The sequence below is a fragment of the Salvelinus namaycush genome, chromosome 41, assembly GCF_016432855.1.
Source record: "Salvelinus namaycush isolate Seneca chromosome 41, SaNama_1.0, whole genome shotgun sequence".
Lineage (NCBI taxonomy): Eukaryota > Metazoa > Chordata > Actinopteri > Salmoniformes > Salmonidae > Salvelinus > Salvelinus namaycush.
The window spans coordinates 10,075,631-10,099,809 of NC_052347.1; the positions used below are offsets into that span (position 1 = coordinate 10,075,631).

At 45.0% G+C, this 24,179-nt stretch overlaps 1 protein-coding gene across 1 annotated transcript in view; it reads right to left on the reverse strand.

Annotated features, from left to right (window-relative positions):
• The window catches only part of LOC120033993 (collagen alpha-1(XI) chain-like), a 71,365-nt gene that overhangs the window by 16,532 nt on the left and 30,654 nt on the right, over nt 1-24,179 (reverse strand). The window contains exons 20-48 of the mRNA XM_038980393.1: nt 22,354-22,398; nt 16,974-17,027; nt 16,566-16,610; nt 16,208-16,261; nt 15,902-15,946; nt 14,901-14,954; nt 14,394-14,438; nt 13,902-13,955; nt 13,079-13,123; nt 12,774-12,827; nt 12,365-12,472; nt 11,947-12,000; nt 11,567-11,620; nt 11,360-11,404; nt 10,280-10,333; nt 9,930-9,974; nt 9,646-9,699; nt 9,223-9,276; nt 8,826-8,879; nt 8,587-8,694; nt 5,960-6,049; nt 5,547-5,600; nt 5,220-5,327; nt 4,820-4,927; nt 4,389-4,442; nt 2,257-2,310; nt 2,064-2,171; nt 1,849-1,902; nt 156-209 (exon numbers count right to left, since the gene is read on the reverse strand). Coding sequence (XP_038836321.1) covers nt 156-209; nt 1,849-1,902; nt 2,064-2,171; nt 2,257-2,310; nt 4,389-4,442; nt 4,820-4,927; nt 5,220-5,327; nt 5,547-5,600; nt 5,960-6,049; nt 8,587-8,694; nt 8,826-8,879; nt 9,223-9,276; nt 9,646-9,699; nt 9,930-9,974; nt 10,280-10,333; nt 11,360-11,404; nt 11,567-11,620; nt 11,947-12,000; nt 12,365-12,472; nt 12,774-12,827; nt 13,079-13,123; nt 13,902-13,955; nt 14,394-14,438; nt 14,901-14,954; nt 15,902-15,946; nt 16,208-16,261; nt 16,566-16,610; nt 16,974-17,027; nt 22,354-22,398 — 1,809 coding nt within the window. The remainder of the gene's footprint in view (nt 1-155; nt 210-1,848; nt 1,903-2,063; nt 2,172-2,256; nt 2,311-4,388; nt 4,443-4,819; nt 4,928-5,219; nt 5,328-5,546; nt 5,601-5,959; nt 6,050-8,586; nt 8,695-8,825; nt 8,880-9,222; nt 9,277-9,645; nt 9,700-9,929; nt 9,975-10,279; nt 10,334-11,359; nt 11,405-11,566; nt 11,621-11,946; nt 12,001-12,364; nt 12,473-12,773; nt 12,828-13,078; nt 13,124-13,901; nt 13,956-14,393; nt 14,439-14,900; nt 14,955-15,901; nt 15,947-16,207; nt 16,262-16,565; nt 16,611-16,973; nt 17,028-22,353; nt 22,399-24,179) is intronic.

Below are 24,179 nucleotides of genomic sequence, written 5' to 3' on the forward strand. Positions count from 1 at the left end.
ATTGGTGGGTGTGTTCTGATAGTCGGTAGTGTAGATTTGAGTAGAAGTGAGAGCTGCGCAAAATAGTATACCGTCTTGCAACATAAACCAATCTAATACTGTAGCAAACCCAATACATAGAAAGGTGGTCAGATAAGGTCAGAAATATACTGTACCTCTCCACCAATGGACCCCTGGGGGCCTCTGGGGCCATGTTGTCCTGGAGGGCCCTGAGGAGAAAATAAATCATTAGCCATTGGCTTGAGACAGCACATACATGCACAAGTACACGCAGACGCACACGCAGACACAAACACACACACACCTCTATCCCAAAGGAAGTAGACTGTGTGACCCACCAGGCAGCTCCTCCCTGGGTACAGTGACTGTGTGCTAGTCCTTCAGTCTACTGGGGCCTGGTGGCTGGTGCAACATATCCCCAGAACAGAACCAGCCTCTATGATCATTACCTCACTGACATGATGAAGACACCCCGAGGACAAGCCATTACCCTCAATGACACACGGAAAGGTTCTTTCTCTATCTCCCTCCCTCTCACTCTGTCCCTAACTCTCTGTCTCTATCTCCCTCCCTCTCACTCTGTCCCTAACTCTCTGTCTCTATCTCCCTCCCTCTCACTCTGTCCCTCTCTCTCTTCCGGTCTTTCACCCCCTTTCTCTGTACAGTATCTCCCTCTCTTTCTCTCCCTTCATCTCTCTCTCCCTCCCTCTATCCCCTCCTTCTCTCTCTCTCTCTCTAAGAGGAGCCTCTAGTTCTCTCCAAGAACACATGATCAGGCTACAGGGGAAAGGAGAGCGCTCTAGCCAGTCAGCGTGATGGGATTCCACCCCTCTGTGCACCTCAACATGGACAACAAGCTATTCATCCTAACTGCACTGACTGCTCCCTTCCAGTCCAGAGTTAATGGTTAGCTGTGCTTCACAAATGCTGAAAACCCAATACAGTGAGAGCCTGTACACACAGCACAAAGACAGACAGACATACTCCAGACACTACTACATCCACTACAGTAAGCACATATCCTATAATCCTGCTACTGGGGAGCTACGCGGGCATTAGAAGCTGCAATCCTGTGAACCACAGCATTCACATGGATGAGGCTTTCCCAGTGAGATCTCTTTCCTCCTTGCCCTGTCTCTCTCACATCCCTCTCTCTATCTTTCATTCCCTCTCATCCTCTCCCTCTCTCTTTTTTCCCTCTTTTGTTTTTTGTTCCGTTTTGACGCTTCCTTCCCCTCTCCCTAATCAGGCTGAGTGTGCTGTGGCGCTAGCTGTGTGTGTAGAATCTTATTTAGCATGTGTTCACGGTCTGTGGCGTTCTGAAATGACTGTCACAATAGAAGGAAGATGCTCATTAGACAGGCCCGGCTCAGGCTAATCTGATTAGCAGCTGTCACACTGCCGTCTTCCTCCTCAAACCACCGCCCTCTCTCTCTCTCTCTCTCTCTCTCTCTGTCTCTCTCTCTCTCTCTCTCTCTCTCCATCCCTATCCCTCACTTTCTCTCTCCCTCCTTCACTCCACTGACTCTTCGACTTTTCTCCCTCTTACTCTCTCACTCTCCCTCTCTTCAGAGGAACTCCTTGTTACATTTAGACACAAAGCCCTAGTCCTCTCTGGATGTGTAGCTGGACGTGTCATGGCTGTTACGCTCCAGACACTCTACATGGAGCCAGACTCTGGACACTGCCTCCAAGAAGGGTTTTACTTTAGTTAGGCTTCATACCACAATGAAGATGAGAGACATACTTAAGGAATGATCTTTGGTGGGAGAGTCCAGTGAGGCTGCCAGGTCAACAATAGGATATAGGGAAATTATGTCATTGTCTAATGGTATGTCCAGTACTCACCATCGTGCCCACGTGTCCACTGTCTCCCTTCTCTCCTGGGAGTCCTGGCATGCCCTGTAAAGACAGAGAATGGTTAGAGGCGCAGTAGTAGGGATACTGCAATGCTATCAGCTATGTGCTGTTGATGAGAGATGGTACAGTCCACCTGTCAGCTATATGCTGGAGTCAGAGAGACGGATGGTACAGTCCAACAGAGGGGTGTCTCGTCTCCTCACCTGTAGTCCAGTGGGTCCTGTGGCCCCCTTGTGGCCTCTCGCTCCCTCGTCTCCCTTCGGCCCGTACATCCCCTGCTGGCCCCTCGGCCCCGGCTCCCCGTCCACACCCTGAAACACACACAGAGGTCAGTGCTGTACACACATACAGTACACACAAACACACAATAAAGACAGATACATTGAATAGACGTACCGGTAACCCTGGATGGCCGACAGGTCCCTGGATTCCAATAGGTCCTGAAGGGCCCTGGAGAAGAGACCGAGAAACATAGATGCTGTTGACAGTATATTGCAAATCAATCATACACTTCAGGAAAACACTGCTGTGTCGGGAGCTCAAAAAACACAACTACTGTGAAATTGCAGCTGTTGATGGTAGCTGTTTGTGATTGCTTGGCTTCTGAAAGTGTTAGACAGTATTTTAAATAGTTTGATAGAGCTGCCAGGGCTAGGATAAGATAAAGTGCATGAAGATGCACAGTGCATGCTAACTAGACCATGAAGAAAGGCTTATAATGCCTATAATGAGTATAACAGCTCACATACAGTAATATACTGTATAGTTAATTATAACTGCACATAATTATCTCAACGCTCAATTATAAACCCTTTCTCATTTACTGAGTCATTAATTTGAATTATCCTAGTGATAGCAGCTGGTGACGGGGAGGATACTGGCCGGTGCTTAATACTGTGATTGGTGATGTCATATCCTGTCAGGTGTGTAATACTGTGACCGGTGATGTCATATCCTGTCAGGTGTGAAATACTTTCACTGGTGATGTCATATCCTGTCAGGTGTGTATGCCGCATTCAAAACAACTGGGAACTGAGAACTTGGAAACCTCTGATTTCAGTGCGTTCAAGACAACTGGGAACTCTGGGAAAAACTAGCTCTGGCCGGGAGAAATCATTTTGAACAGTCATCCATGTCGGATTTCCAAGTCGGAAATTTTCCGACCTGAAGATCACTGACATCACGATTTGACTTCGTTTTTTTTCTAGTGATGTCATATCCTGCCAGGTATGTAGTACCAGAGCAGAAGAGGCGAAGCGCCCAAAATCCATCCGCATGAGATAAGCCCTTTTTGTATGGAGGTCTATGAGAGAGTGTCGAATTATGTGAGGCTTATTTGATCGAATAGAAGTTTCGTAATGTTTAGGCTGTTACAAATGTACTGATATAAGTGGATGCATTTGGCATTTCGGCAAATTTGAGAAAAACAACTTAGTTGTGGCTGTTGTTCACACTCGTATCTGCCCTCTCATTGGCTAGAATGGTCCCACCTGATCTCTCCTTCATTGAGGACGTGTTGTTAGAGTGGTCACTCGGCTATATTGTTAAGATTGGTAGTACTGTGGCTGGTGATGTCATATCCTGCCAGGTGAGTAGTACCAGAGATACTGGATATAATGACGAGATGCTTGTGTCTCCGCTCTAACAATGGGATTCGTTGTCCACAGAGCGGAACGGCGGGCTGTCAGGCTCCCGCCTATTCCTCTCTTTGGATTGGTGGATACATCTTGTTAATTGAATACTTGTTTGAAACTGAGGTTTGGGATGTGGAACTGGAGACAAGTGGGAGTGGACTTGCTTGGCGGGGGATAGAATGATGTTCAAAGATAAAATTAAAAATAAAGCTAGTTCGGTCCCCATTTTGACTTGGTGGGAGATCTGCCGACGTGCCCTTGGGCGGGGCCCTGGTTGCTCCCGTGGGTCACTCTAGACGGGAGACGGTTAGATGACTGAATGTAATGTAAATGTTGAGCGGCTTCACTGCAGGTAGATTGTATGTTATAATATTCAATAAAAAATCATATATAAAAATAATAATAATACTTGTTTGAATATTAGATGAGGAGTGTTGACATCAGCCACCTGTATTCAACGGAGAGTAAGATGATCGTTTCATGAATATGAACAGTCTGTTCTCGAATTTCAACAGGGACAACTCTGATAAAGTGTTTTTTCTCAAAGTTGCCGGGATGTCACATGCGTCACACTTATAACAGCACACTCGTAACAACCAAAGCATTATGAAACGTCTATTAGATCAAATAAGCCTCACGTATCAAAATAGCAATTTATGTTAATCTTGACTAAATTCAAAACTGTCATTGCCCCCCACACAAAAACTCTTCACCTATTTAATAATTAAGGATTTGCTTAACATGGGCAGATTTGGGCCAGAGATAGGATCTTCCCCTCCCTCTCTCTGGTAGTACTGTGTCTGGTGATGTCATGTCCTGTCAGGTGTATAATTCTGTGGCTTGTGAGGCTAAAAGACAGTGTTGTGGTTGATATCTCGCCAGATGAAGACTCACAGATTCTCCTTTGTCTCCTTTACTGCCCTTCTGGCCTGGTCCTCCTGTCTCGCCCTGTAGACAACACAAACACACACACAGACACACACACACACACACACACACACACACACACACACACACACACACACACACACACACACACACACACACACACACACACACACACACACACACACACAACATCAAGGCCAGATGTTGCAGAGATATAAAGACACACACATAGTAACCCATACGCCTCCCACCCACACAACATCAAGGCCACTAGGTGAGTGGACTCCATGGCCAAAAGGACAATAGATCAATTGACTAGCAATAGAAAACCCCAGCAGTGCTTCAGGCCTTGAGGGCCAGGAGTTGGATTCTCCTAAGTTGTCCCTCTACAGTGGTATGGAACCTACTGTGCTGTACCTGTGTACAGGTGTTAGTACCTTGTCTCCATCCTCTCCTGGAGGCCCAGCTTGGCCAGCAGCCCCAGGCAGCCCCACAGGCCCCTGCGCCCCGTCCTGTCCAGCCGGCCCGATGGGCCCCTTCTCTCCCTGGGGAACAGATGGATGAGGAAACATCGTTAGTCTAACCACCGCCACTATTCTAGTCTCATATTGCACCATGCCATATTGATTAATAGATAACACAGAGAGAGTGGAACATGCACACACACACACACACGCACGCACGTAAACACTGATTATGACACATACAGTACAGAGGAACCCACACATGCTGTTTATTTCTCAGTAATGAGCAGTGATGTTCGTATGTCCATTTAGAAATTGACACTAGCGTTGCATAAGAAAAAAAACGAATAGGGAAATGATCAAAGGTTCTTACTGGCTCGCCCTTTTCTCCCATTGGTCCTCCAGGGCCGACCCCACCGGAGCGTCCAGGCTGACCAATAGCACCAGCCGCTCCAGAAGGCCCTTTCTCCCCAGTGGCTCCCTGGGTAACGACACGACAGGGGGAACAGAGAGGTAAGAGGACAACGTCACATGATTCACTCTTTCATTTTGATCTCCATGGTAACAGCCTCCCACTCTACATGTCCTTGTTGGCTATAGACCACATACGGACCAGGATTGGGGATGGAGGTGGAGATTAGGGGGGTAGCATGGGGAAAATGGGAATTAAACAATTGCTACATGATGAAATCCAATTTACCCCTGCTCCTGACAGACCGGTGGGTCCTTCTCCTCCTTTCAGTCCAGCAAGGCCCTAGAGAGAGGCAAGCACACAGAGATGAACCAATCAGAGCCTTCATCACAGGAACTCCAACCAATCAGTTTCCATCCCACTGTCAGAGTATACAGTTATCAGATGGTCCACCATCAGTTAATTAAAGTAAAGGACTTAGGGTCAGTTTCCCAGACCCAGATGAAGCCCACTCTTGGACTAAAAAGCAGCATGGTCAATGGAGAATCTCTATTAAAAAGCCAGGAAACTGGCCTTCAGTGATTTTCACATAAAACACTGGGTGCTATACAATACAGTAGTACTTTACATCAGTGCAGAATGTAATATGTCAGTAAGGTGAAGGTCAGGAGATGTGAGGAGATGTGAGGTGGGTGTGTTACCATGGCTCCAGGGCTGCCCCTGCTCCCTCTGAAGCCTCGGAGTCCAGCGGGGCCACTCTTTCCTGGAGATCCAGACGGACCCGGGTCTCCCTGGAAACCAGAACAGACAGAAAAAGAGAGAGAGAGAGAGAGAGAGAGAGAGAGAGAGAGAGAGAGAGAGAGAGAGAGAGAGAGAGAGAGAGAGAGAGAGAGAGAGAGAGAGAGAGAGAGAGAGAGAGAGAGAGAGAGAGAGAGAGAGAGAGAGAGGGAGGGAGAGGGAGGGAGAGAGAGAGAGAGAGAGAGAGAGAGACAGATATGGAGGATTAGGTCTGAGTCTACCAGTGAGCTGACAACAGACCTCTTTTTATTTTTTTATTTTTTCAAAGGGGTGGATCAGATTTAATATTGCGGACAGATTGTTGCTTCCATCAATGTAATTGTCTGCATCATTTCCAATCCCCCATATATTTTTGGGGTAAATATATCCATATCCATACATACATACCCATATATATACACACTACCGTTCAAAAGTTTGGGGTCACTTAGAAATATCCTTGATTTTGAAAGAAAAGCACACCTTTTGTCCATTAAAATAACATCAAATTGATCAGAAATACAGTGTAGACATTGTTAATGTTGTAAATGACTATTGTAGCTGGAAACTGCTGATTTTTAATGGAATATCTACATAGGCGTACAGAGGCCCATTATCAGAAACCATCACTCCTGTGTTCCAATGGCATGTTGTGTTAGCTAATCCAAGTTTTTCATTTTAAAAGGTTAATCGATCATTAGAAAACCCTTTTGTAATTATGTTAGCACAGCTGAAAACTGTTGTTCTGATTAAAGAAGCAATAAAGCTGTTCTTCTTTAGACTAGTTGAGTATCTGGAGCATCAGCATTTGTGGGTTCCATTACAGGCTCAAAATGGCCAGAAACAAATAAATAGCTGGCCTTCTAGGCAGAGTTCCTATGTAGAAAGAGAATAGAAAGAGAAGTGGGAGGCCCCGGTGCACAACTGAGCAAGAGGACAAGTACATTAGAGTGTCTAGTTTGAGAAACAGACACCTCACAAGTCCTCAACTGGCAGCTTTATTAAATAGTACCCACAAAACACCAGTCTCAACATCAACAGTGACGAGGCGACTCCGGGATGCTGGCCTTCTAGGCAGAGTTCCTCTGTCCAGTGTCTGTGTTCTTTTGCCCATCTTAATATTAAATTTTTATTGGCCAGTCTGAGATATGGCTTTTTCTTTGCAACTCTGCCTAGACGGCCAGCATCCTGGAGTCACCTCTTCACTGTTGATGTTGAGACTGGTGTTTTGTGGGTACTATTTAATAAAGCTGCCAGTTGAGGACTTGTGAGGTGTCTGTTTCTCAAACTAGACACTCTAATGTACTTGTCCTCTTGCTCAGTTGTGCACCGGGGACTCCCACTTCTCTTTCTATTCTGGTTAGAGACAGTTTGCGCTGTTCTGTGAGGGGAGTAGTACACAGCGTTGTACGAGATCTTCAGTTTCTTGGCAATTTCTCGCATGGAATAGCCTTCATTTCTCAGAACAAGAATAGACTGACAAGTTTCCGAAGAAATGTCTTTGTTTCTGGCCATTTTGAGCCTGTAATCGAGCCCACAAATGCTGATGCTCCAGATACTCAACTAGTCTAAAGAAGGTCAGTTTTATTGCTTCTTTAATCAGGACAACAGTTTTCAGCTGTGCTAACATAATTGAAAAAGGGTTTTCTAGTGATCAATTAGCATTTTAAAATGAAAAACTTGGATTAGCTAACACAACATGCCATTGGAACACACGAGTGATGGTTGCTGATAATGGGCCTCTGTACGCCTATGTAGATATTCCATTAAAAATGGAATATCTTTCCAGCTACAATAGTCATTTACAACATTAACAATGTCTACACTGTATTTCTGATAAATTTGATGTTATTTTATTGGGCAAAAAAAAAAGCTTTTCTTTCAAGAACAAGAACAAGTGACCCCAAACTTTTGAACGGTAGTGTATATATACATAAACATTCATATATATACAAACATACACATACATATATGCATACATACATATACACACTTTTTTTTTTAATATACCTTTATTATTCCCCGCAAACTCTAACACCCCTCCCCCGATTGGAGTAAACTAATAAACAATAACACTTTGGATTCTACTGCCGGCTTATACATACTATACACATTTTACAGACACAATCTATTTTACAATAGTTATATTTTGTTTGTTTTTAGTCCTTCCTCTATTTCTGATGTCCATCCAGTTTGATTTATATTTGTAACTGTGCTATTTCACCGCATGCCTCTTATGAGGTGATAAATCACAGAGTACAGTGCAACAGTCACATCAACTGAGAGGAACATCCATATTTTATGAGCGGTAATGTACGGAGCACAGTGAGGTATGGAATGAGGAATTTTTTTCTCCTCTTTATCAGTTTGGAAATTTGTGGGAAGGATAAATCCCTTGAGGTGAGGTGACATATCTAATTTCTGAGAGGGTCCTGGAGGAGACATGTATGATCTTCTATAGATTGCTTTTATGATGATAATAATGATAGTGTTGAAGATGATGATGGTGGTGGTGAAGATGATTCACTGAAGATGAACACGACGGACTGACCTTGGATCCCTCCTTGCCTGCTGCTCCGGGTAAACCCGTCTCTCCAGGGGGTCCTGGTGACCCAGGGTGTCCTCTGTCGCCGTTAGGCCCAGTCTCACCAGATTTACCCTAACGACAACCCCAGAGACAAAACAAGACAGGAGTTCTCATTACCCCACAGCTCTCATTTATACGTTTGATTTTCATTGTGTCACAAAAGAACTACAAATGCAGTTCTAATCACTTATTGGATAACTCACCTGTGGTCCGATCACACCCGTTGGCCCATGTGGACCAGTCTTGCCTTGGAAGCCCTGAGAGAGGAGAGATGACAGGTGAGAAAACAGAAAGTGAAGCTGTGAACCAAAGCTAAGAGCTGAGAGAGAAAGAGCCAGCCTGACAGAGAGTGAAAGAGAGAGAGAAAGAGAAAGAGAGAGAGAGTTGTTTATGGATAGGATTAGTAGCCTTCAATATGTAGCTCACTCTAGCACTTCAGTAATTCAGCATCCAAGCCACAGCTTTTGTCTTGCTTGTTGTTGTGGTGTTATTAGGTGTCTTGATGTGTGTTGTAATCTATGTCCATATTTGGACAACGGCAAAAAAGTAACTAACAATCACATAATTCCTGGGTCATCCTAGAATCTCAGTTTAACTCACTGGCTCCCCTCGCTGTCCTGGATGACCTGGTAGTCCGTCTTTTCCTACTGCTCCCTGAAAAATAATATTGCACTTTTGATTAGCCTAGACACACATACACACTAGATAGAGATAAAACAGTACAGACAGACACAACGTAAGACTGGAATGAAAAACAGAAACATGTTAAACAATGCAGGGGCTCCCGAGTGGCTCCCGTCACTACAGACCCTGGTTCGTTTCCAGGCTGTACAACAACCTGCCGTGATTGGGAGTCCCATAGGGCGGCGCACAATTGGCCCAGCGTCGTCCAGGTTAGGGATTGGCCAGGGTCGGCCGTTATTGTAAATAATAATTTGTTCTTAACTGACTTGCCTAGTTAAATAAAGGTTAAATAAAAAAATGTAAATAAAATCTGCTTGTCATTTGACACATCACACTTACATTAGGTCCCTTAGGTCCTGCCTCGCCGTTCCTTCCCTGTGGTCCTTGGGGTCCCTGTACGATCAACCAGACAACACAAAGACTCAATCCAGTTGACTATCTTTACCAGCAGGTATCGTACACTGTTATGTATCTGTGAAGCATAATGACGCTTTTTCCTAGCAGGGTGTATCATTGTAATATTATCATCCTATGCTAGCTATTATTAGATATGCTATTATTAGCTGTGTTATATTATAGCTCAACTCTGGGGTTGTGAGGTTATGTGTCAGACTGAAGCTTACCTGGTCTCCAGTGGATCCTGGTGGGCCTTCGTGTCCAGAGGTGCCCTGATTGGTGGATCATGTAGAAGGTGGAGGATTGGGATAGAGAGAAACACAGTTATTGAGACTGTTGGTCTATTCATTCATTTTATGAAAATATATTTTTTTACCATTGTTAATCATTTAATTGGTGGTCTTTTGAAAGGACTCCTGAAATAACTCATTTCAGTTTCAAACATGTAGCTGCAGAGTATTGTAAGTAGTATCTCTTTGCACCAGATGGCATGGCATGCTGTGCTGAACAGTAACACTTACAACAGCGCCTGTTCCTACTCTCGTTATGAGACAGCTGTGCACTGGCCTAAACCCACCTTGTCGCCTGACTTTCCTGTTGGTCCTCGTGCTCCTCTCCCCCCTCTGGCACCCTATGAAAAAAACAACATCAATATAATCCTCCTTATGACAACACAACTCATCCATAGGAGAAGGATAAATGACAAGGGGTGAATGAGAGTTCCTATGACGTAAATCAGTGGTCGCCAACCGGTCTGGTTTTCTGTAAAAAAAAAAACAATAAAGCCTTGCGTTCCTATTTCTTAAAATGAGTTTAGTGCTGGTGGTAGGTGTACTTGATTCAGCAGCCCTGGTGCCGGAAAGGCAAATTTCCCATTGTGAACCATGTCTGAAGGTAGAACTCCACCTACCTGGCAGGCCCAGAGAGCAAATCAAAAACCTAGCGCTGGCCAATCAGATAGCTCAGATCACTGTGTCTGCACAGTTTCCTCGCGCCATAGGCTGTCAAAAGAAGCCTCGAACGCACAGCAAAGTTAATAATGTGAGATTTGTAAACATTTAAAACCATGGCTAGAGAGAGAGTCAATTTGAGAGAGAGTCAATATGAGTAAATGTATGTTTAAGTTGTTATTCAGGACTTTCAACACTTGTATAAGCCATTAAAATGCTAACCATCAGATGCAGGCCATCAGTCCAGTAAAATATATGATTATATATGACTCAGCTGTGCCTCACAAGTAATACAACAAATTATTTACTACCAATGTGATCATATACCTTCAATTTAGAAATATAATTTCTAAATAGTCTGAGAGGAACAACATTGGCAGGGTAATTCAAGCATAGTGATAACGTATTGGGCCTATAGCTTACTGCACAAACCTCATTGCTACTGAACTGTTTTTAACTGGTTAATGTTGCATAGGCTTATGTTTTTTAAGTTATGTTTATTTTTTTTATCTGAGCGGTAGATCTCAGCTTGCATTTTGACTCAGAAAGTGATCTTGACTCAGAAAAGGTTGATGACCACTGATTGTAAATGAATGGTGTGCAATGTCAGTTGGTGAGAAACCGTGACTCACACCTCACCATAGGTCCAATGCAATAGAGATCAACAGACTTAGATGCTGTAAGACCAGAGGAGAAATCAAACTCACATTAGGACCTCTCTGACCCCCAGTTCCTGCTTGACCAGATGGACCCTGTAGAAGAGAAATCCAACATTATCGTCTATCAGTGAAAACAGTACAGGCAGTTCACCAATATTTGGATGGTTAGAGGAGCATTACAGTAGAGGGTTTAATACGGTTCAATATGGTTCAATACGGTTCAGTACGGTTTAATACAGGTCCTATGGTTCTCACCCGTCTTCCTTTCTCTCCCAGAACCCCGGCAGAACCAGGGAACCCCACGGATCCCTGGAGAACACACACAGAGGTTAACCATCTACAGCCTTACATTAATCATGCATCAACCACAACATTTAATTAACTAATAATTAACCACAGTATCAAATTAAGCAAAATCTAATCCATAAGTCAAACACACTGCCTTAAATACGCCATTAATCAACCCGCTAATGAATTGTTGTCACTAATGAACTATTAATAAAATACCTATTTTTAAATCAGCGATTTATCATGCTTTATTTTTTATTTGACAGAAATGAGCTGAGCCAAAGAAATACACACTTCTTTGTGTTTCAAAGTTTTAATGTAAAACAAAGCTCTGAATTGGATTTCACCTTGGGCCCATGTCTTCCTGGGTATCCTGGCAACCCTGGGACACCCAGTTTACCCTGAGGAAGGAGAGACAGAGCGAAAGAGAGACAGAGAGAGAGAGAGAGAGAAGAGAGAGAGCGAGAGAGAGAGAGAGAGAGAGAGAGAGAGAGAGAGAGAGAGAGAGAGAGAGAGAGAGATTAACAGAAAAAGAGGAGTGGAATCATTATGGTTGACTTGGCAACATTGCCAAAAACAAAGTGCATAATGCATGCAAATACTGTATGACATGGTTTAGCAGGGTGTTCATGTGATTACATGTACTGTAGCCGACACGCTGAACACGCATATATCCATACATCTGCATAATCCCAATAACTCATACATATTGCATAACCAGACACATACAGTAAATGTTAGACTAGTGAAATAATGTTTCTGTACCTTCTCTCCAGCTATGCCAGCACCTCCAACCTCTCCTAGGGGTCCCGACTGGCCCTTAGGCCCCTCTGGCCCGTCCTCTCCATGACCTCCTGTGACCCCGTTATCACCCTACACACGCACACACACACATCACAGAGAGAGATAGAGAGAGAGAGACAGAGAAAGAGAGAGAGAGAGAGAGAGAAAGAGAGAGAGAGAGAGAGAGAGAGAGAGAGAGAGAGAGAGAGAGAGAGAGAGAGAGAGAGAGAGAGAGAGAGAGAGAGGGAGATAGGAAGAAAGAGAAGCAGACAGAAAAGCAGGTAAGACTAACTGAGATCTCATCTCATTCTACATAAAATACCTTATTTGTTCATAATGAGAGACAGCTCTGATCTGAAGCGTGTGTAGTCTGGCATGGGTACACTCTCACCCTGTCTCCCTTGAGGCCCATGTCACCTTTGAACCCGGGGAAGCCATCTTCACCCTGCAATGTGAAGAGGAGAAGAAGACAGTGATTTCTAATGATTCATGATGATTCATGAATCACAGTACTGAGATCTGGCAGGTGTCTGATCTATTAAATCTCTATGGGGGATGTCATAATAAACCATGAAGTAGAAATGCGATGCCTTTACAGTATCGGACAGTGAGACAACTGGTACTTTGACTGTGAGTAATCACGTCTATTCTTCTAGTTTTACAGCAGAATTACTGTAAAAATGACTTTTTTCTCACCTTTTCTCCTTTACTCCCCTTCAGACCTCTCACTCCATCAGCTCCCTATGAAACAGACATTCAAATACAAGTAGAATCAGAACAGGCCACAATATCACTGATAATCACCATTCAAGACGATACTGTACTACACTACCGTATTCAGAAGTAAATAAAAGTACTATCAACAGCATGCTTGGGCTGTCACTAAACCATGTTTTTATTGTATTTTACTGCTACAACTATTGTAAGAAACACCATGATTTGACAATGGAGAATGACTTACGAATGACTATTGATTTGCTCTTAACCTGTCATTGCCCTGCTATTGACCAGTTATTGACCATCTATTAACGATTGCAGACGAGGTCAGCTTGCACCTTAACGACACTGACCTAGAGGTGGAATACTGGTGATGTGAATATTACTTTGAGTGAGTAAGCATCCCCAGCCATGACGAAATTTGAATTCCATGTGCATACGCTAAATTCACACACACGCATATACACAAGTACACACACACACACACACACCCACACGCTCACACACACCAAACACACACACACACAAAACACCACCCACACACATAAACACGTTCCTCTCTTATCCAACATTGTCATGTCTACTGTCCATCAAACGTTATTCCCACTGTCATTAGATCTCCTCCTGAGAATACACCTGCTCTCTCTGAACCTGCCAACTGTCAATCACACACTCACACACACTCCCACAACATGTCCACCACAGGTAGAGAGATTGAAATGTCTGAGGGAATGGCTATCTCTGTCAGCACGGTACATTTGAGGACATTTCAACCGTGACCATTACATCGCATCTGACTCACCTTGACACCGCGAGTCCCTGGATAACCAACAGGCCCTTGGGTTCCAGGCAAACCCTGTATGACAAAACAACATCAGGATTCATCTGTTTGAAAAGCACTATCCATTACACAGACGCTAGTGAGCAATTGTGTTGGGCTAATGTAGTCAAATCGCACAATGGCAATGAGTGCTTTTGACTGGACAATGACGACGAGTGCACTTTATGATCATTACCATACCGCTGATGAGCGGAACGGATTGACGTGACTGCGCAATGACGATGGCATTGTTCAAATACAATGTTGAAAAGGATGAGCCAACGGGAGTGCTGATGATGACGGCGAGCTAACGTGGACGAACATGATCGGAGTGGAAGGGAGTGTCCGATGACGACGCATTCAACGAATGTGAGGTGAGAATTATGATGCGTGAACGTGATTGGATAATATGGATGTTTATATGACAGCACTGTGATGACCCAGGCAGGTCTAACAGGCTGTACTGTAACTCACATTGAGCCCCTTCTCTCCTGGAGGGCCTTCTCTTCCTGGATGGCCCTGCACACATTCAACAGACATAGCATATTAGAAGTCTTATTATAAGACATTATAAAAGCTCACACATGTTTATAACAAGTAATACAGCATTGTACCAGCCGGTGGTACCTTACTATTAGAACTCTCCACAGATCTCCAGGTCTGTTCAGAAACAATCAATGGAGCTTGATGGACAGTGCAAAGCAAAGTGAATACAGCACAATGTATAGAGGGACTTGGAGGGTGTTGTGTCTGTAGAACATGACAGTACACGCGAAACATAAGCCCTGTTTACTATTACGTAATGTGGATGTAAGTTTAGCTAAGCCCTTTTGTAAACAGATCCTTCATTCATAGAGCTAATTGAAATGCTGCGTTGGAGAACTTTCCTAGTGCCTTCTGTTCTCCCCTGCTGGTGGAGAAGAGGTAATGCACCCTGGTAAGGTCAGCGCTGCTGAGGAAGAATCAGATGGATGTACTTACAGTAGGGCCATCGATACCAGAGAGTCCCTGCAGCCCACCGTTCCCCTGGGGACCCTGTGGGGGACAGAGACAGATCATGAGTGGTGAAACGTACTGTATATACAAATCAATCACAAGGGTAACAACCAGACTACAACAATGTGATACAGGGTATATGTGTTTTTGACTATGAACAGCCTCTAGTGCAGCCATACTCAACCGGTGGCTACCGACTTTAAAAATAAGTAATTTTTAAAACGCGGGCTTTCAATTTATTAATGTGGTTGAGAGCTGTAACAGTAGAATGCACAAGGTGCCATTTTGAAATGTGGTAGTATATGGGAAGTTTTCCTCTTATGTCATTCACTGACAGACATTAGATTTTTTATAACATGTCAGTAATGTACAGTTGATTAACTAGCCCATGTTAGCTAGGTAGGTATGTTAGGCTAACCAGCGATCTAAATCTTGTAGTTATCATGGACAGATGATATGCCCATGAGGGCCCCCATGGATTTTGTTGACACAAAATTGAAGGAAATTAGCTTTAAAACTGCACCATTTTCTCTCCGCTCCATGACAAAATGTGTAGAAGAATTGCAGGGAAATTTAGTTAAGAACTGCTAAATGTTCTTTCTGCCAACAAGAGGAGAGTGAACAGTCTGGGGTCATGTGGGTCACGACTCACGAGGTGGGGGTTTGTTACTACGCCGATGAAGACAATATCCATCCGGACCTTTACCACCTAGGAAATAGAAGTTGAGTAGCCCTTCTATAGTGTGAGGAGGCTGTGGTGTGTGATAGCACAGCACTGACTACCTGCCTGCCTGTGTGTGTGTTCCAGTGTGTGTTTCCTGGATATTCATTTCCTGTCTAGTGTCCTCTGTAATCTGAATGGGAGCCAGGAGTGGCTGGTACTGGGTCACAACGTTCAAGGCCAGCCTCCCCTGGGGGGCGGAGCTGATAGAGGTCACAAGATCAGGTCTTTAAATCTGAAATGAAGAGAGATGCATGGTGCCTACCTTCTCTCCTGGCAGGCCGATGGGACCCTGAGAACCAGGAAGGCCCTGGACCAGAACAAAGCATTCATCAGGTTAATGTATGTGTGTGTGTGTGTGTGTGTGTGTGTGTGTGTGTGTGTGTGGGGGGGGGGGGGGGGGGGGGGGGGGTGAGAAAGTGAGTAGAAAGAGAGAGTAGAAAAAGAGACAGAAGGAAAGAAAAAGGGACAGAATGTAAAGAAAAATAAAGTGTTGAGACAGTGTTTTTTATGGATGATGTTTTTGACAACAGGTTGTTGTGTGTTGACATTGTGTGAGGTTGTGGGTTACCTGTAATCCAGGATTTCCTTGTTGACCGCTGGGCCCTGTCTCTCCAGGTGGCCCCTGAGACAAAACAACAAGATGCGTCACACACACTTTCTCTTCACACAACCCTGGTCACATGGTCAGAGCCCCACATGCTAGGAATCCTAAACAGGGTCATGGGACTGCTATTCCACTGTGGTCAATGCTTTTTTAGCTGTTTACTTTAATTAATAAAAGTCACTCGCATTCCACAGGTCTGATTGTGTTTCTAAACACCATCGTTAGAAAGCTTTTATTCACCCATTATAGTCATCATGGATCAACTGTTGTCATTTTGAGGTCATGAAAACTACAAATCCCATTTTAAGTTAAAAATACTGACCAGGTTGCCCTTTGACCCTTGAACTCCATCCACACCTGTAATACCCTGAAAGAGAAAGACGGGTAATCAGATTTAACTGTATTTGATGTTATCTATTAATGTCAGACTGGTTTGAAGGGTGTTGAATTGCCTATTGAAACAGCATTACGGTGAAGGCCGGGGCGGCAGGGTAGCCTAGTGGTTAGAGCGTTGGTCTAGTAACCGAAAGGTTGCAAGTTCAAATCCCCGAGCTGACAAGGTACAAATCTGTCGTTCTGCCCCTGAACAAGGCAGTTAACCCACTGTTCCTAGGCCGTCATTGTAAATAAGAATTTGTTCTTAACTGACTTGTCCAATTTGTAAGTCGCTCTGGATAAGAGCGTCTGCTAAATGACTTAAATGTAAATGTAAGGTTGGATGTTGACTTACTGGCTGCCCAGGTGCCCCAGGGGACCCTCTGGCTCCGACAAGTCCTCTGGCACCCTAGAGTCAAACACAGCACACTGATCAATACTGTATCAGGTTCATATAAGCTCATGTGTATATATACATCCTCAAATTATGACTGAAATACAGGTACAGTAAACAGTACCAGTCAAAAGTTTGGACACACCTACTCATTCAAGGGTTTTTCTTTGTTTTTACTATTTTCTACATTGTAGAATAATAGTGAATACATCAAAACTATGAAATAACACATATGGAATCATGTACTAACAAAAAAGTGTTAAACAAAATATATTTGATATTTGAGAATCTTCAAAGTAGCCACCCTTTGCTTTGATGACAGCTTTGCACACTCTTGGTATTCTCTCAACCAACTTCACCTGGAATGCTTTTCCAACAGTCTTGAAGGACTTCCCACATATTCTGAGCACTTCTTGGCTGATTTTCCTTCACTCAGCGGTCCAACTCATCCCAAACCATCTCAATTGGGTTGCGGTCGGGTGACTGCTACCATGTTGTGTTGCTACCATGTTGTTGTCAGTGTTGTGTTATCTATCTTGTTGTGATCTGTGTTTTTTCTTATATTTTATTTATTTATTTTTAATCCCAGCCCCGTCCCCGCAGGAGGCATTTTGACTTTTGTTCAGTAGTCATTGTAAATAAGAATTTGTTCTTAACTGACTTGCCTAGTTATAACTGACTTAACTGACTTGCCAGGTCATCTGATGAAGCACTCCATCACTCTCCTTCTTCGTCATCTAGCCCTTATTAAATCAAATCAAATTGTGTTTGTCACATATACAGCAGGTGTAGACCTTACTGTGAAATGCTGAAGATACCACAACATTTAAAAAAATGTAAGTAAGAGATAAGAATAACAAATAATTAAAGAGCAGCAGTAAATAACAATAGCGGGGCTATATACAGGAGGTACCGGTACAGAGTCAATGTGCGGGGGCACCGGTGTCGAGGTAATTGAGGTAATATGTACATGTAGGTAGAGTTATTAAAGTGACTATGCATAGATAACAACAGAGAGTAGCAGCAGTGTAGAAGGGGGGGGGGGGGGGGGGGGGGGGGGCAATGCAAATAGTCTGGGTAGCCATTTGATTAGGTGTTCAGGAGTCTTATGGCTTGGGGGTAGAAGTTGTTTAGAAGCCTCTTGGACCTAGACATGATGCTCCGGTACCGCTTGCCGTGCGGTAGCAGAGAGAACAATCTATGACTAGGGTGGCTGGAGTCTTTGACACTTTTTAGGGCCTTCCTCTGATATCGCCTGGTATAGAGGTCCTGGATTTCAGGAATCTTGGTCCCGGTGATGTACTGGGCCGTACGCACTACCCTCTGTAGTGCCTTGCGGTGATGCAACCCATCAGGATGCTCTCGATGTTGCAGCTGTAAAACCTTTTGAGGATCTGAGGACCCATGCCAAGTCTTTTCAGTCTCCTGAGGGGGAATAGGTTTTGTCGTGCCCTCTTCACGACTGTCTTGGTGTGCTTGGACCATGTTACTTTATTGGGGATGTGGACGCCAAGCTCTCAACCTGCTCCACTACAGTCCCGTTGATGAGAATGGGGGCGTGCTCGGTCCTCTTTTTCCTGTAGTCCACAATAATCTCCTTTGTCTTGATCACGTTGAGGGAGAGGTTGTTCTCCTTGCACCACATGGTCAGGTCTCTGACCTCCTCCCTATAGGCTGTCTCATCATTGCCACTGTTGTGTCATCAGCAAACTTAATGATGGTGTTGGAGTCGTGCCTGGCCGTGCAGTCATGAGTGAACAGGGAGTACAGGAGGGGACTGAGCACGCACCCCTGAAGGGCCCCCGTGTTGAGGATCAGCGTGGTGTTGTTACTTACCCTTACCACCTGGGCAGCCCGTCAGGAAGTGATGAACTTTGAGGGTACTATGGTGTTGAACACTGAGCTGTAGTTAATGAATAGCATTCTCACATAGGTGTTCCTTTATTCCAGGTGTGAAAGGCAGTGTGTAGTGCAATAGAGATTGCATCATCTGTGGATCTGTTGGTGCGGTATTAAAATTGAAGTGGGTCTAGGGTTTCTGGGATAATGGTGTTGATGTGAGCCATGACCAGCCTTTCAAAGCATGTCATGCCTACAGACGTGAGTACTACGGTAGTCGGTAGTCATTTAGGCAGGTTACACAGCCTGGAGGTGTGTTGCGTCCTGTTGAAAAACAGTTGATAGTCCCATTAAGCACAAACCAGATGGGATGGCGTGTCACTGCAGAATGCTGTGGTAGCCATGTTGGTTAAGTGTGCCTTGAATTCTAAGTAAACCACTGACAGTGTCATCAGCACAGCACACCTACACCATCACACCTCCTCCTCCATGCTTCACGGTGGGAAGCACACATGCGGAGATCATCTGTTCACCTACTCTGCGCCTCACAAAGACACGGCGGTTGGAACCAAAAATCTAAAATTCTGACTCATCAGACCAAAGGACAGATTTCCACCGGTCTTGTTCATTGCTCGTGTTTCTTGGCCCAAGCAAGTCTCTTCTTCTTATTGATGTCCTTTAGTAGTTGTTTCTTTGCAGCAATTCGACCATGAAGGCCTGATTCATGCAGTCTCCTCTGAACAGTTGATGTTGAGATTTGTTTGTTACTTGAACTCTGTGAAGCATTTATTTGGGCTGCAATTTCTGAGGCTGGTAACTCTAATGAACTTATCCTCTGCAGCAGAGGTAACTCTGGGTCTTCCTTTCCTGTGTCAGTCCTCATGAGAGCCAGTTTCATCATAGCGCTTGATGGTTTTTGCGACTGCACTTGAAGAAACTTTCAAAGTTGTTGAAATTTTCAGGAATGACTGACCTTCATGTCTTAAAGTAATGATGGACTGTCATTTCTCTTTGCTTATTTGAATTGTTCTAGCCATAATACGGACTTGGTCTTTTACCAAATAGGGCTATCTTCTGTATACCAACCCTACCTTGTCACAACACAACTGATTGGCTCAAACGCATTAAGGAAAGAAATTCCACAAATGAACTTTTAACAAGGCACACGTGTTAATTGAAATGCATTCCAGGTGACTACCTCATAAAGCTGGTTGAGAGAATGCCAAGAGGGTGCAAAGCTGTCATCAAGGCAAAGGGTGGCTACTTCGAAGAATCTCAAATCTCAAATATATTTTGATTTGTTCAACACTTTTTTGGTTACTACATGATTCCATGTGTTATTTCATAGTTTTGATGTCTTCACTATTATTCTACAATGTAAAATATTTTAAAAATAAAGAAAAACCCTTGAATGAGTAAGTGTGTCCACAATTTTGACTGGTACTGTATATACAGTATATATGTGTGTGAGTCTGTATGCGTGTTTGTGTGTGTTTCTGTGTGCTCATCATGCATTTATGTGTGCGTGTTTGAGAGATATTGTAAGTATGTTTGAGTGTGTGTGTCTGTGTGTGTATGTGTGTGTGTGAGTGTCTGAGGAAGAGCGAGTTAATGTGCCTGTGCGCATATGGGCAAGTGTGTATTTGTGTGAGAGTGCGTGTGTGTGTCTGTGAGGAGAGATGAAGCGGGTTGGGGGTGTCGCTGCGTGTGTGTGTCTGTGAGGAGAGATGAAGCGGGCTGGGGGTGTCGCTGCGTGTGTGTGTCTGTGAGGAGAAATGAAGCGGGTTGGGGGTGTCGCTGCGTGTGTGTGTCTGTGAGGAGAGATGAAGCGGGTTGGGGGTGTCGCTGCGTGTGTGTGTCTGTGAGGAGAGATGAAGCGGGTTGGGGGTGTCGCTGCGTGTGTGTGTCTGTGAGGAGAGATGAAGCGGGTTGGGGGTGTCGCTGCGTGTGTGTGTCTGTGAGGAGAGATGAAGCGGGTTGGGGGTGTCGCTGCGTGTGTGTGTCTGTGAGGAGAGATGAAGCGGGTTGGGGGTGTCGCTGCGTGTGTGTGTCTGTGAGGAGAGATGAAGCGGGCTGGGAGTGTCGCTGCGTGTGTGTGTCTGTGAGGAGAGATGAAGCGGGTTGGGGGTGTCGCTGCGTGTGTGTGTCTGTGAGGAGAGATGAAGCGGGTTGGGGGTGTCGCTGCGTGTGTCTGTCTGTGAGGAGAGATGAAGCGGGTTGGGGGTGTCGCTGCGTGTGTGTGTCTGTGAGGAGAGATGAAGCGGGTTGGGGGTGTCGCTGCGTGTGCGTGTCTGTGAGGAGAGATGAAGCGGGTTGGGGGTGTCGCTGCGTGTGTGTGTCTGTGAGGAGAGATGAAGCGGGTTGGGGGTGTCGCTGCGTGTGTGTGTCTGTGAGGAGAGATGAAGCGGGTTGGGGGTGTCGCTGCGTGTGTGTGTCTGTGAGGAGAGATGAAGCGGGTTGGGAGTGTCGCTGCGTGTGTGTGTCTGTGAGGAGAGATGAAGCGGGTTGGGGGTGTCGCTGCGTGTGTGTGTCTGTGAGGAGAGATGAAGCGGGTTGGGGGTGTCGCTGCGTGTGTGTGTCTGTGAGGAGAGATGAAGCGGGTTGGGGGTGTCGCTGCATGTGTGTGTCTGTGAGGAGAGATGAAGCGGGTTGGGGGTGTCGCTGCGTGTGTTGTTTTTGTCAGCATCACTCTTTGTACCTCGGCCAAGCCACCTGTTCCAAAGCCACATCTGTGATCTCCCTTGAAGTGATTGATATGGAAATATAATCATTCAGGCCAGGATTTCATCTCTGCCATCTCTCTCTCCCTTTCCTTCACTCTCTAACTCGCTCTTATCTCATTCACCACCCACTGAATTCCTCTCTCACATTTATCTCCCTCCCTCTCTCCCCCTTCCCCCTCACTTCCCTTCTCTCTCATCCAAACCCCCAGCTCCTCTATTTCCCTGAGTCTCTGTAGTTAAGGGCGCGGACACACCAATAGCGTTTGCCTGTGGAGAGTGCTGTAGTTACGAACCGAGTGCAAACCGATTTTACATGTTGAATCACGGAAAATGACATTTTCGCATGATTCTGACTCAGACGGCCTCAACAGCGCGCTGAACGGTAAACGATCGGTAGATCCACATTCAGTGTGAGCCTTAACACAGCCTTCCTAACATGTCTAATACAGTCCTCTATTTCTTTGGTCGCTGGGTGATCCATTTAGAGAGGCAGAGCCCCACTGGGCCTCCTCCTCCCCTGCTGGGATAAAGATGGAGTGTGAATCGTAGACAATCAGCCTGGGCACACTGCGGTCATAGAGCCGCCTGATGGGTGGAGGAACGTGTGTGTGTGTGTGTGTGTGTGTGTGTGTGTGTGTGTGTGTGTGTGTGTGTGTGTGTGTGTGTGTGTGTGTGTGCGTGTGCGTGCGTGCGTGCGTGCGTGCGTGCGTGCGTGCGTGCGTGCGTGCGTGCGTGCGTGCGTGCGTGCGTGCGAGTGAGTGAGTGACGTGGTTACTCACAGGTTCGCCGGGCTGTCCACTCGGCCCTACGGGTCCATCTAAACCCTAAAAAAATACACGAGAAAGAGTCAACAGGGAGAGAATACTGTCCTCTCTTCATGTGCCTCTCTGTCATTAAAGAAATCAGTTGACTGACAGATGTGTCTACGTAATACATCACACCCGTCCTCTATCCCCCTTTCACATAACTAACAACACACCCGTCTTCTATCCCCCTTTTACATAACTAACATCACACCCGTCCTCTATCCCCCTTTCACATAACTAACAACACACCCGTCCTCTATCCCCCTTTCACATAACTAACATCACACCCGTCCTCTATCCCCCTTTCACATAACTAACATCACACCAGTCCTCTATCCCCCTTTCACATAACTAACAACACACCCGTCCTCTATCCCCCTTTCACATAACTAACAACACACCCGTCCTCTATCCCCCTTTCACATAACTAACAACACACCCGTCCTCTATCCCCCTTTCACATAACTAACAACACACCCGTCCTCTATCCCCCTTTCACATAACTAACAACACACCCGTCCTCTATCCCCCTTTCACATAACTAACAACACACCCGTCCTCTATCCCCCTTTCACATAACTAACATCACACCCGTCCTCTATCCCCCTTTCACATAACTAACATCACACCAGTCCTCTATCCCCCTTTCACATAACTAACAACACACCCGTCCTCTATCCCCCTTTCACATAACTAACAACACACCCGTCCTCTATCCCCCTTTCACATAACTAACAACACACCCGTCCTCTATCCCCCTTTCACATAACTAACATCACACCCGTCCTCTATCCCCCTTTCACATAACTAACATCACACCAGTCCTCTATCCCCCTTTCACATAACTAACAACACACCCGTCCTCTATCCCCCTTTCACATAACTAACAACACACCCGTCCTCTATCCCCCTTTCACATAACTAACATCACACCCGTCCTCTATCCCCCTTTCACATAACTAACATCACACCAGTCCTCTATCCCCCTTTCACATAACTAACATCACACCAGTCCTCTATCCCCCTTTCACATAACTAACAACACACCCGTCCTCTATCCCCCTTTCACATAACTAACAAGCCTTGTCCTGACCACAATTCATCATCAATAGCCGAAAATTTGTCTGAAATTAATTTTGAATCCTCACTGGGTTTTAATCATTGATTTTTGCATTGCTTGTTGTTGAGTGAACTAAAGCCAGAATGACAGAGATGTATTAAAAATGCAACGTTTTTCAATTTCATCTGAATGGTGAATGCTTTGATCTGGGTGCTTTGCTCAGCTGTGGTACTGTCGGAGAATTTCCTCTACCGATCATGGTAATGGCGTCCTTCACTTTTACCTTGCCTCATGGAAAAGGGGTTTCAACTGGATCCACATGTATAGCATAATACATTTGACATTTTTCTCATTTAGCAGACGCTCCTGTCCAGAGCGACTTACATTAGTGGGTGCATACATTTTCGTACTTTTTCGTATAATATGTATGTTATACAGAACGGTATGTGGCTCTGGTTTCAATATGCAGCACACATAGAAATGGAATTCAAATTCTATGTCTGCCCATGGGGTCCATGTTTCCTGGACTTTGCTGAAGGAGATGCTGGGTATGGTTACTTTGCTGAAGGGGATGCTGGGTATGGTTACTTTGCTGAAGGGGATGCTGGGTATGGTTACTTTGCTGAATGGGATGCTGGGTATGGTTACTTTGCTGAAGGGGATGTTGGGTATGGTTACTTTGCTGAAGGGGATGCTGGGTATGGTTACTTTGCTGAAGGGGATGCTGGGTATGGTTACT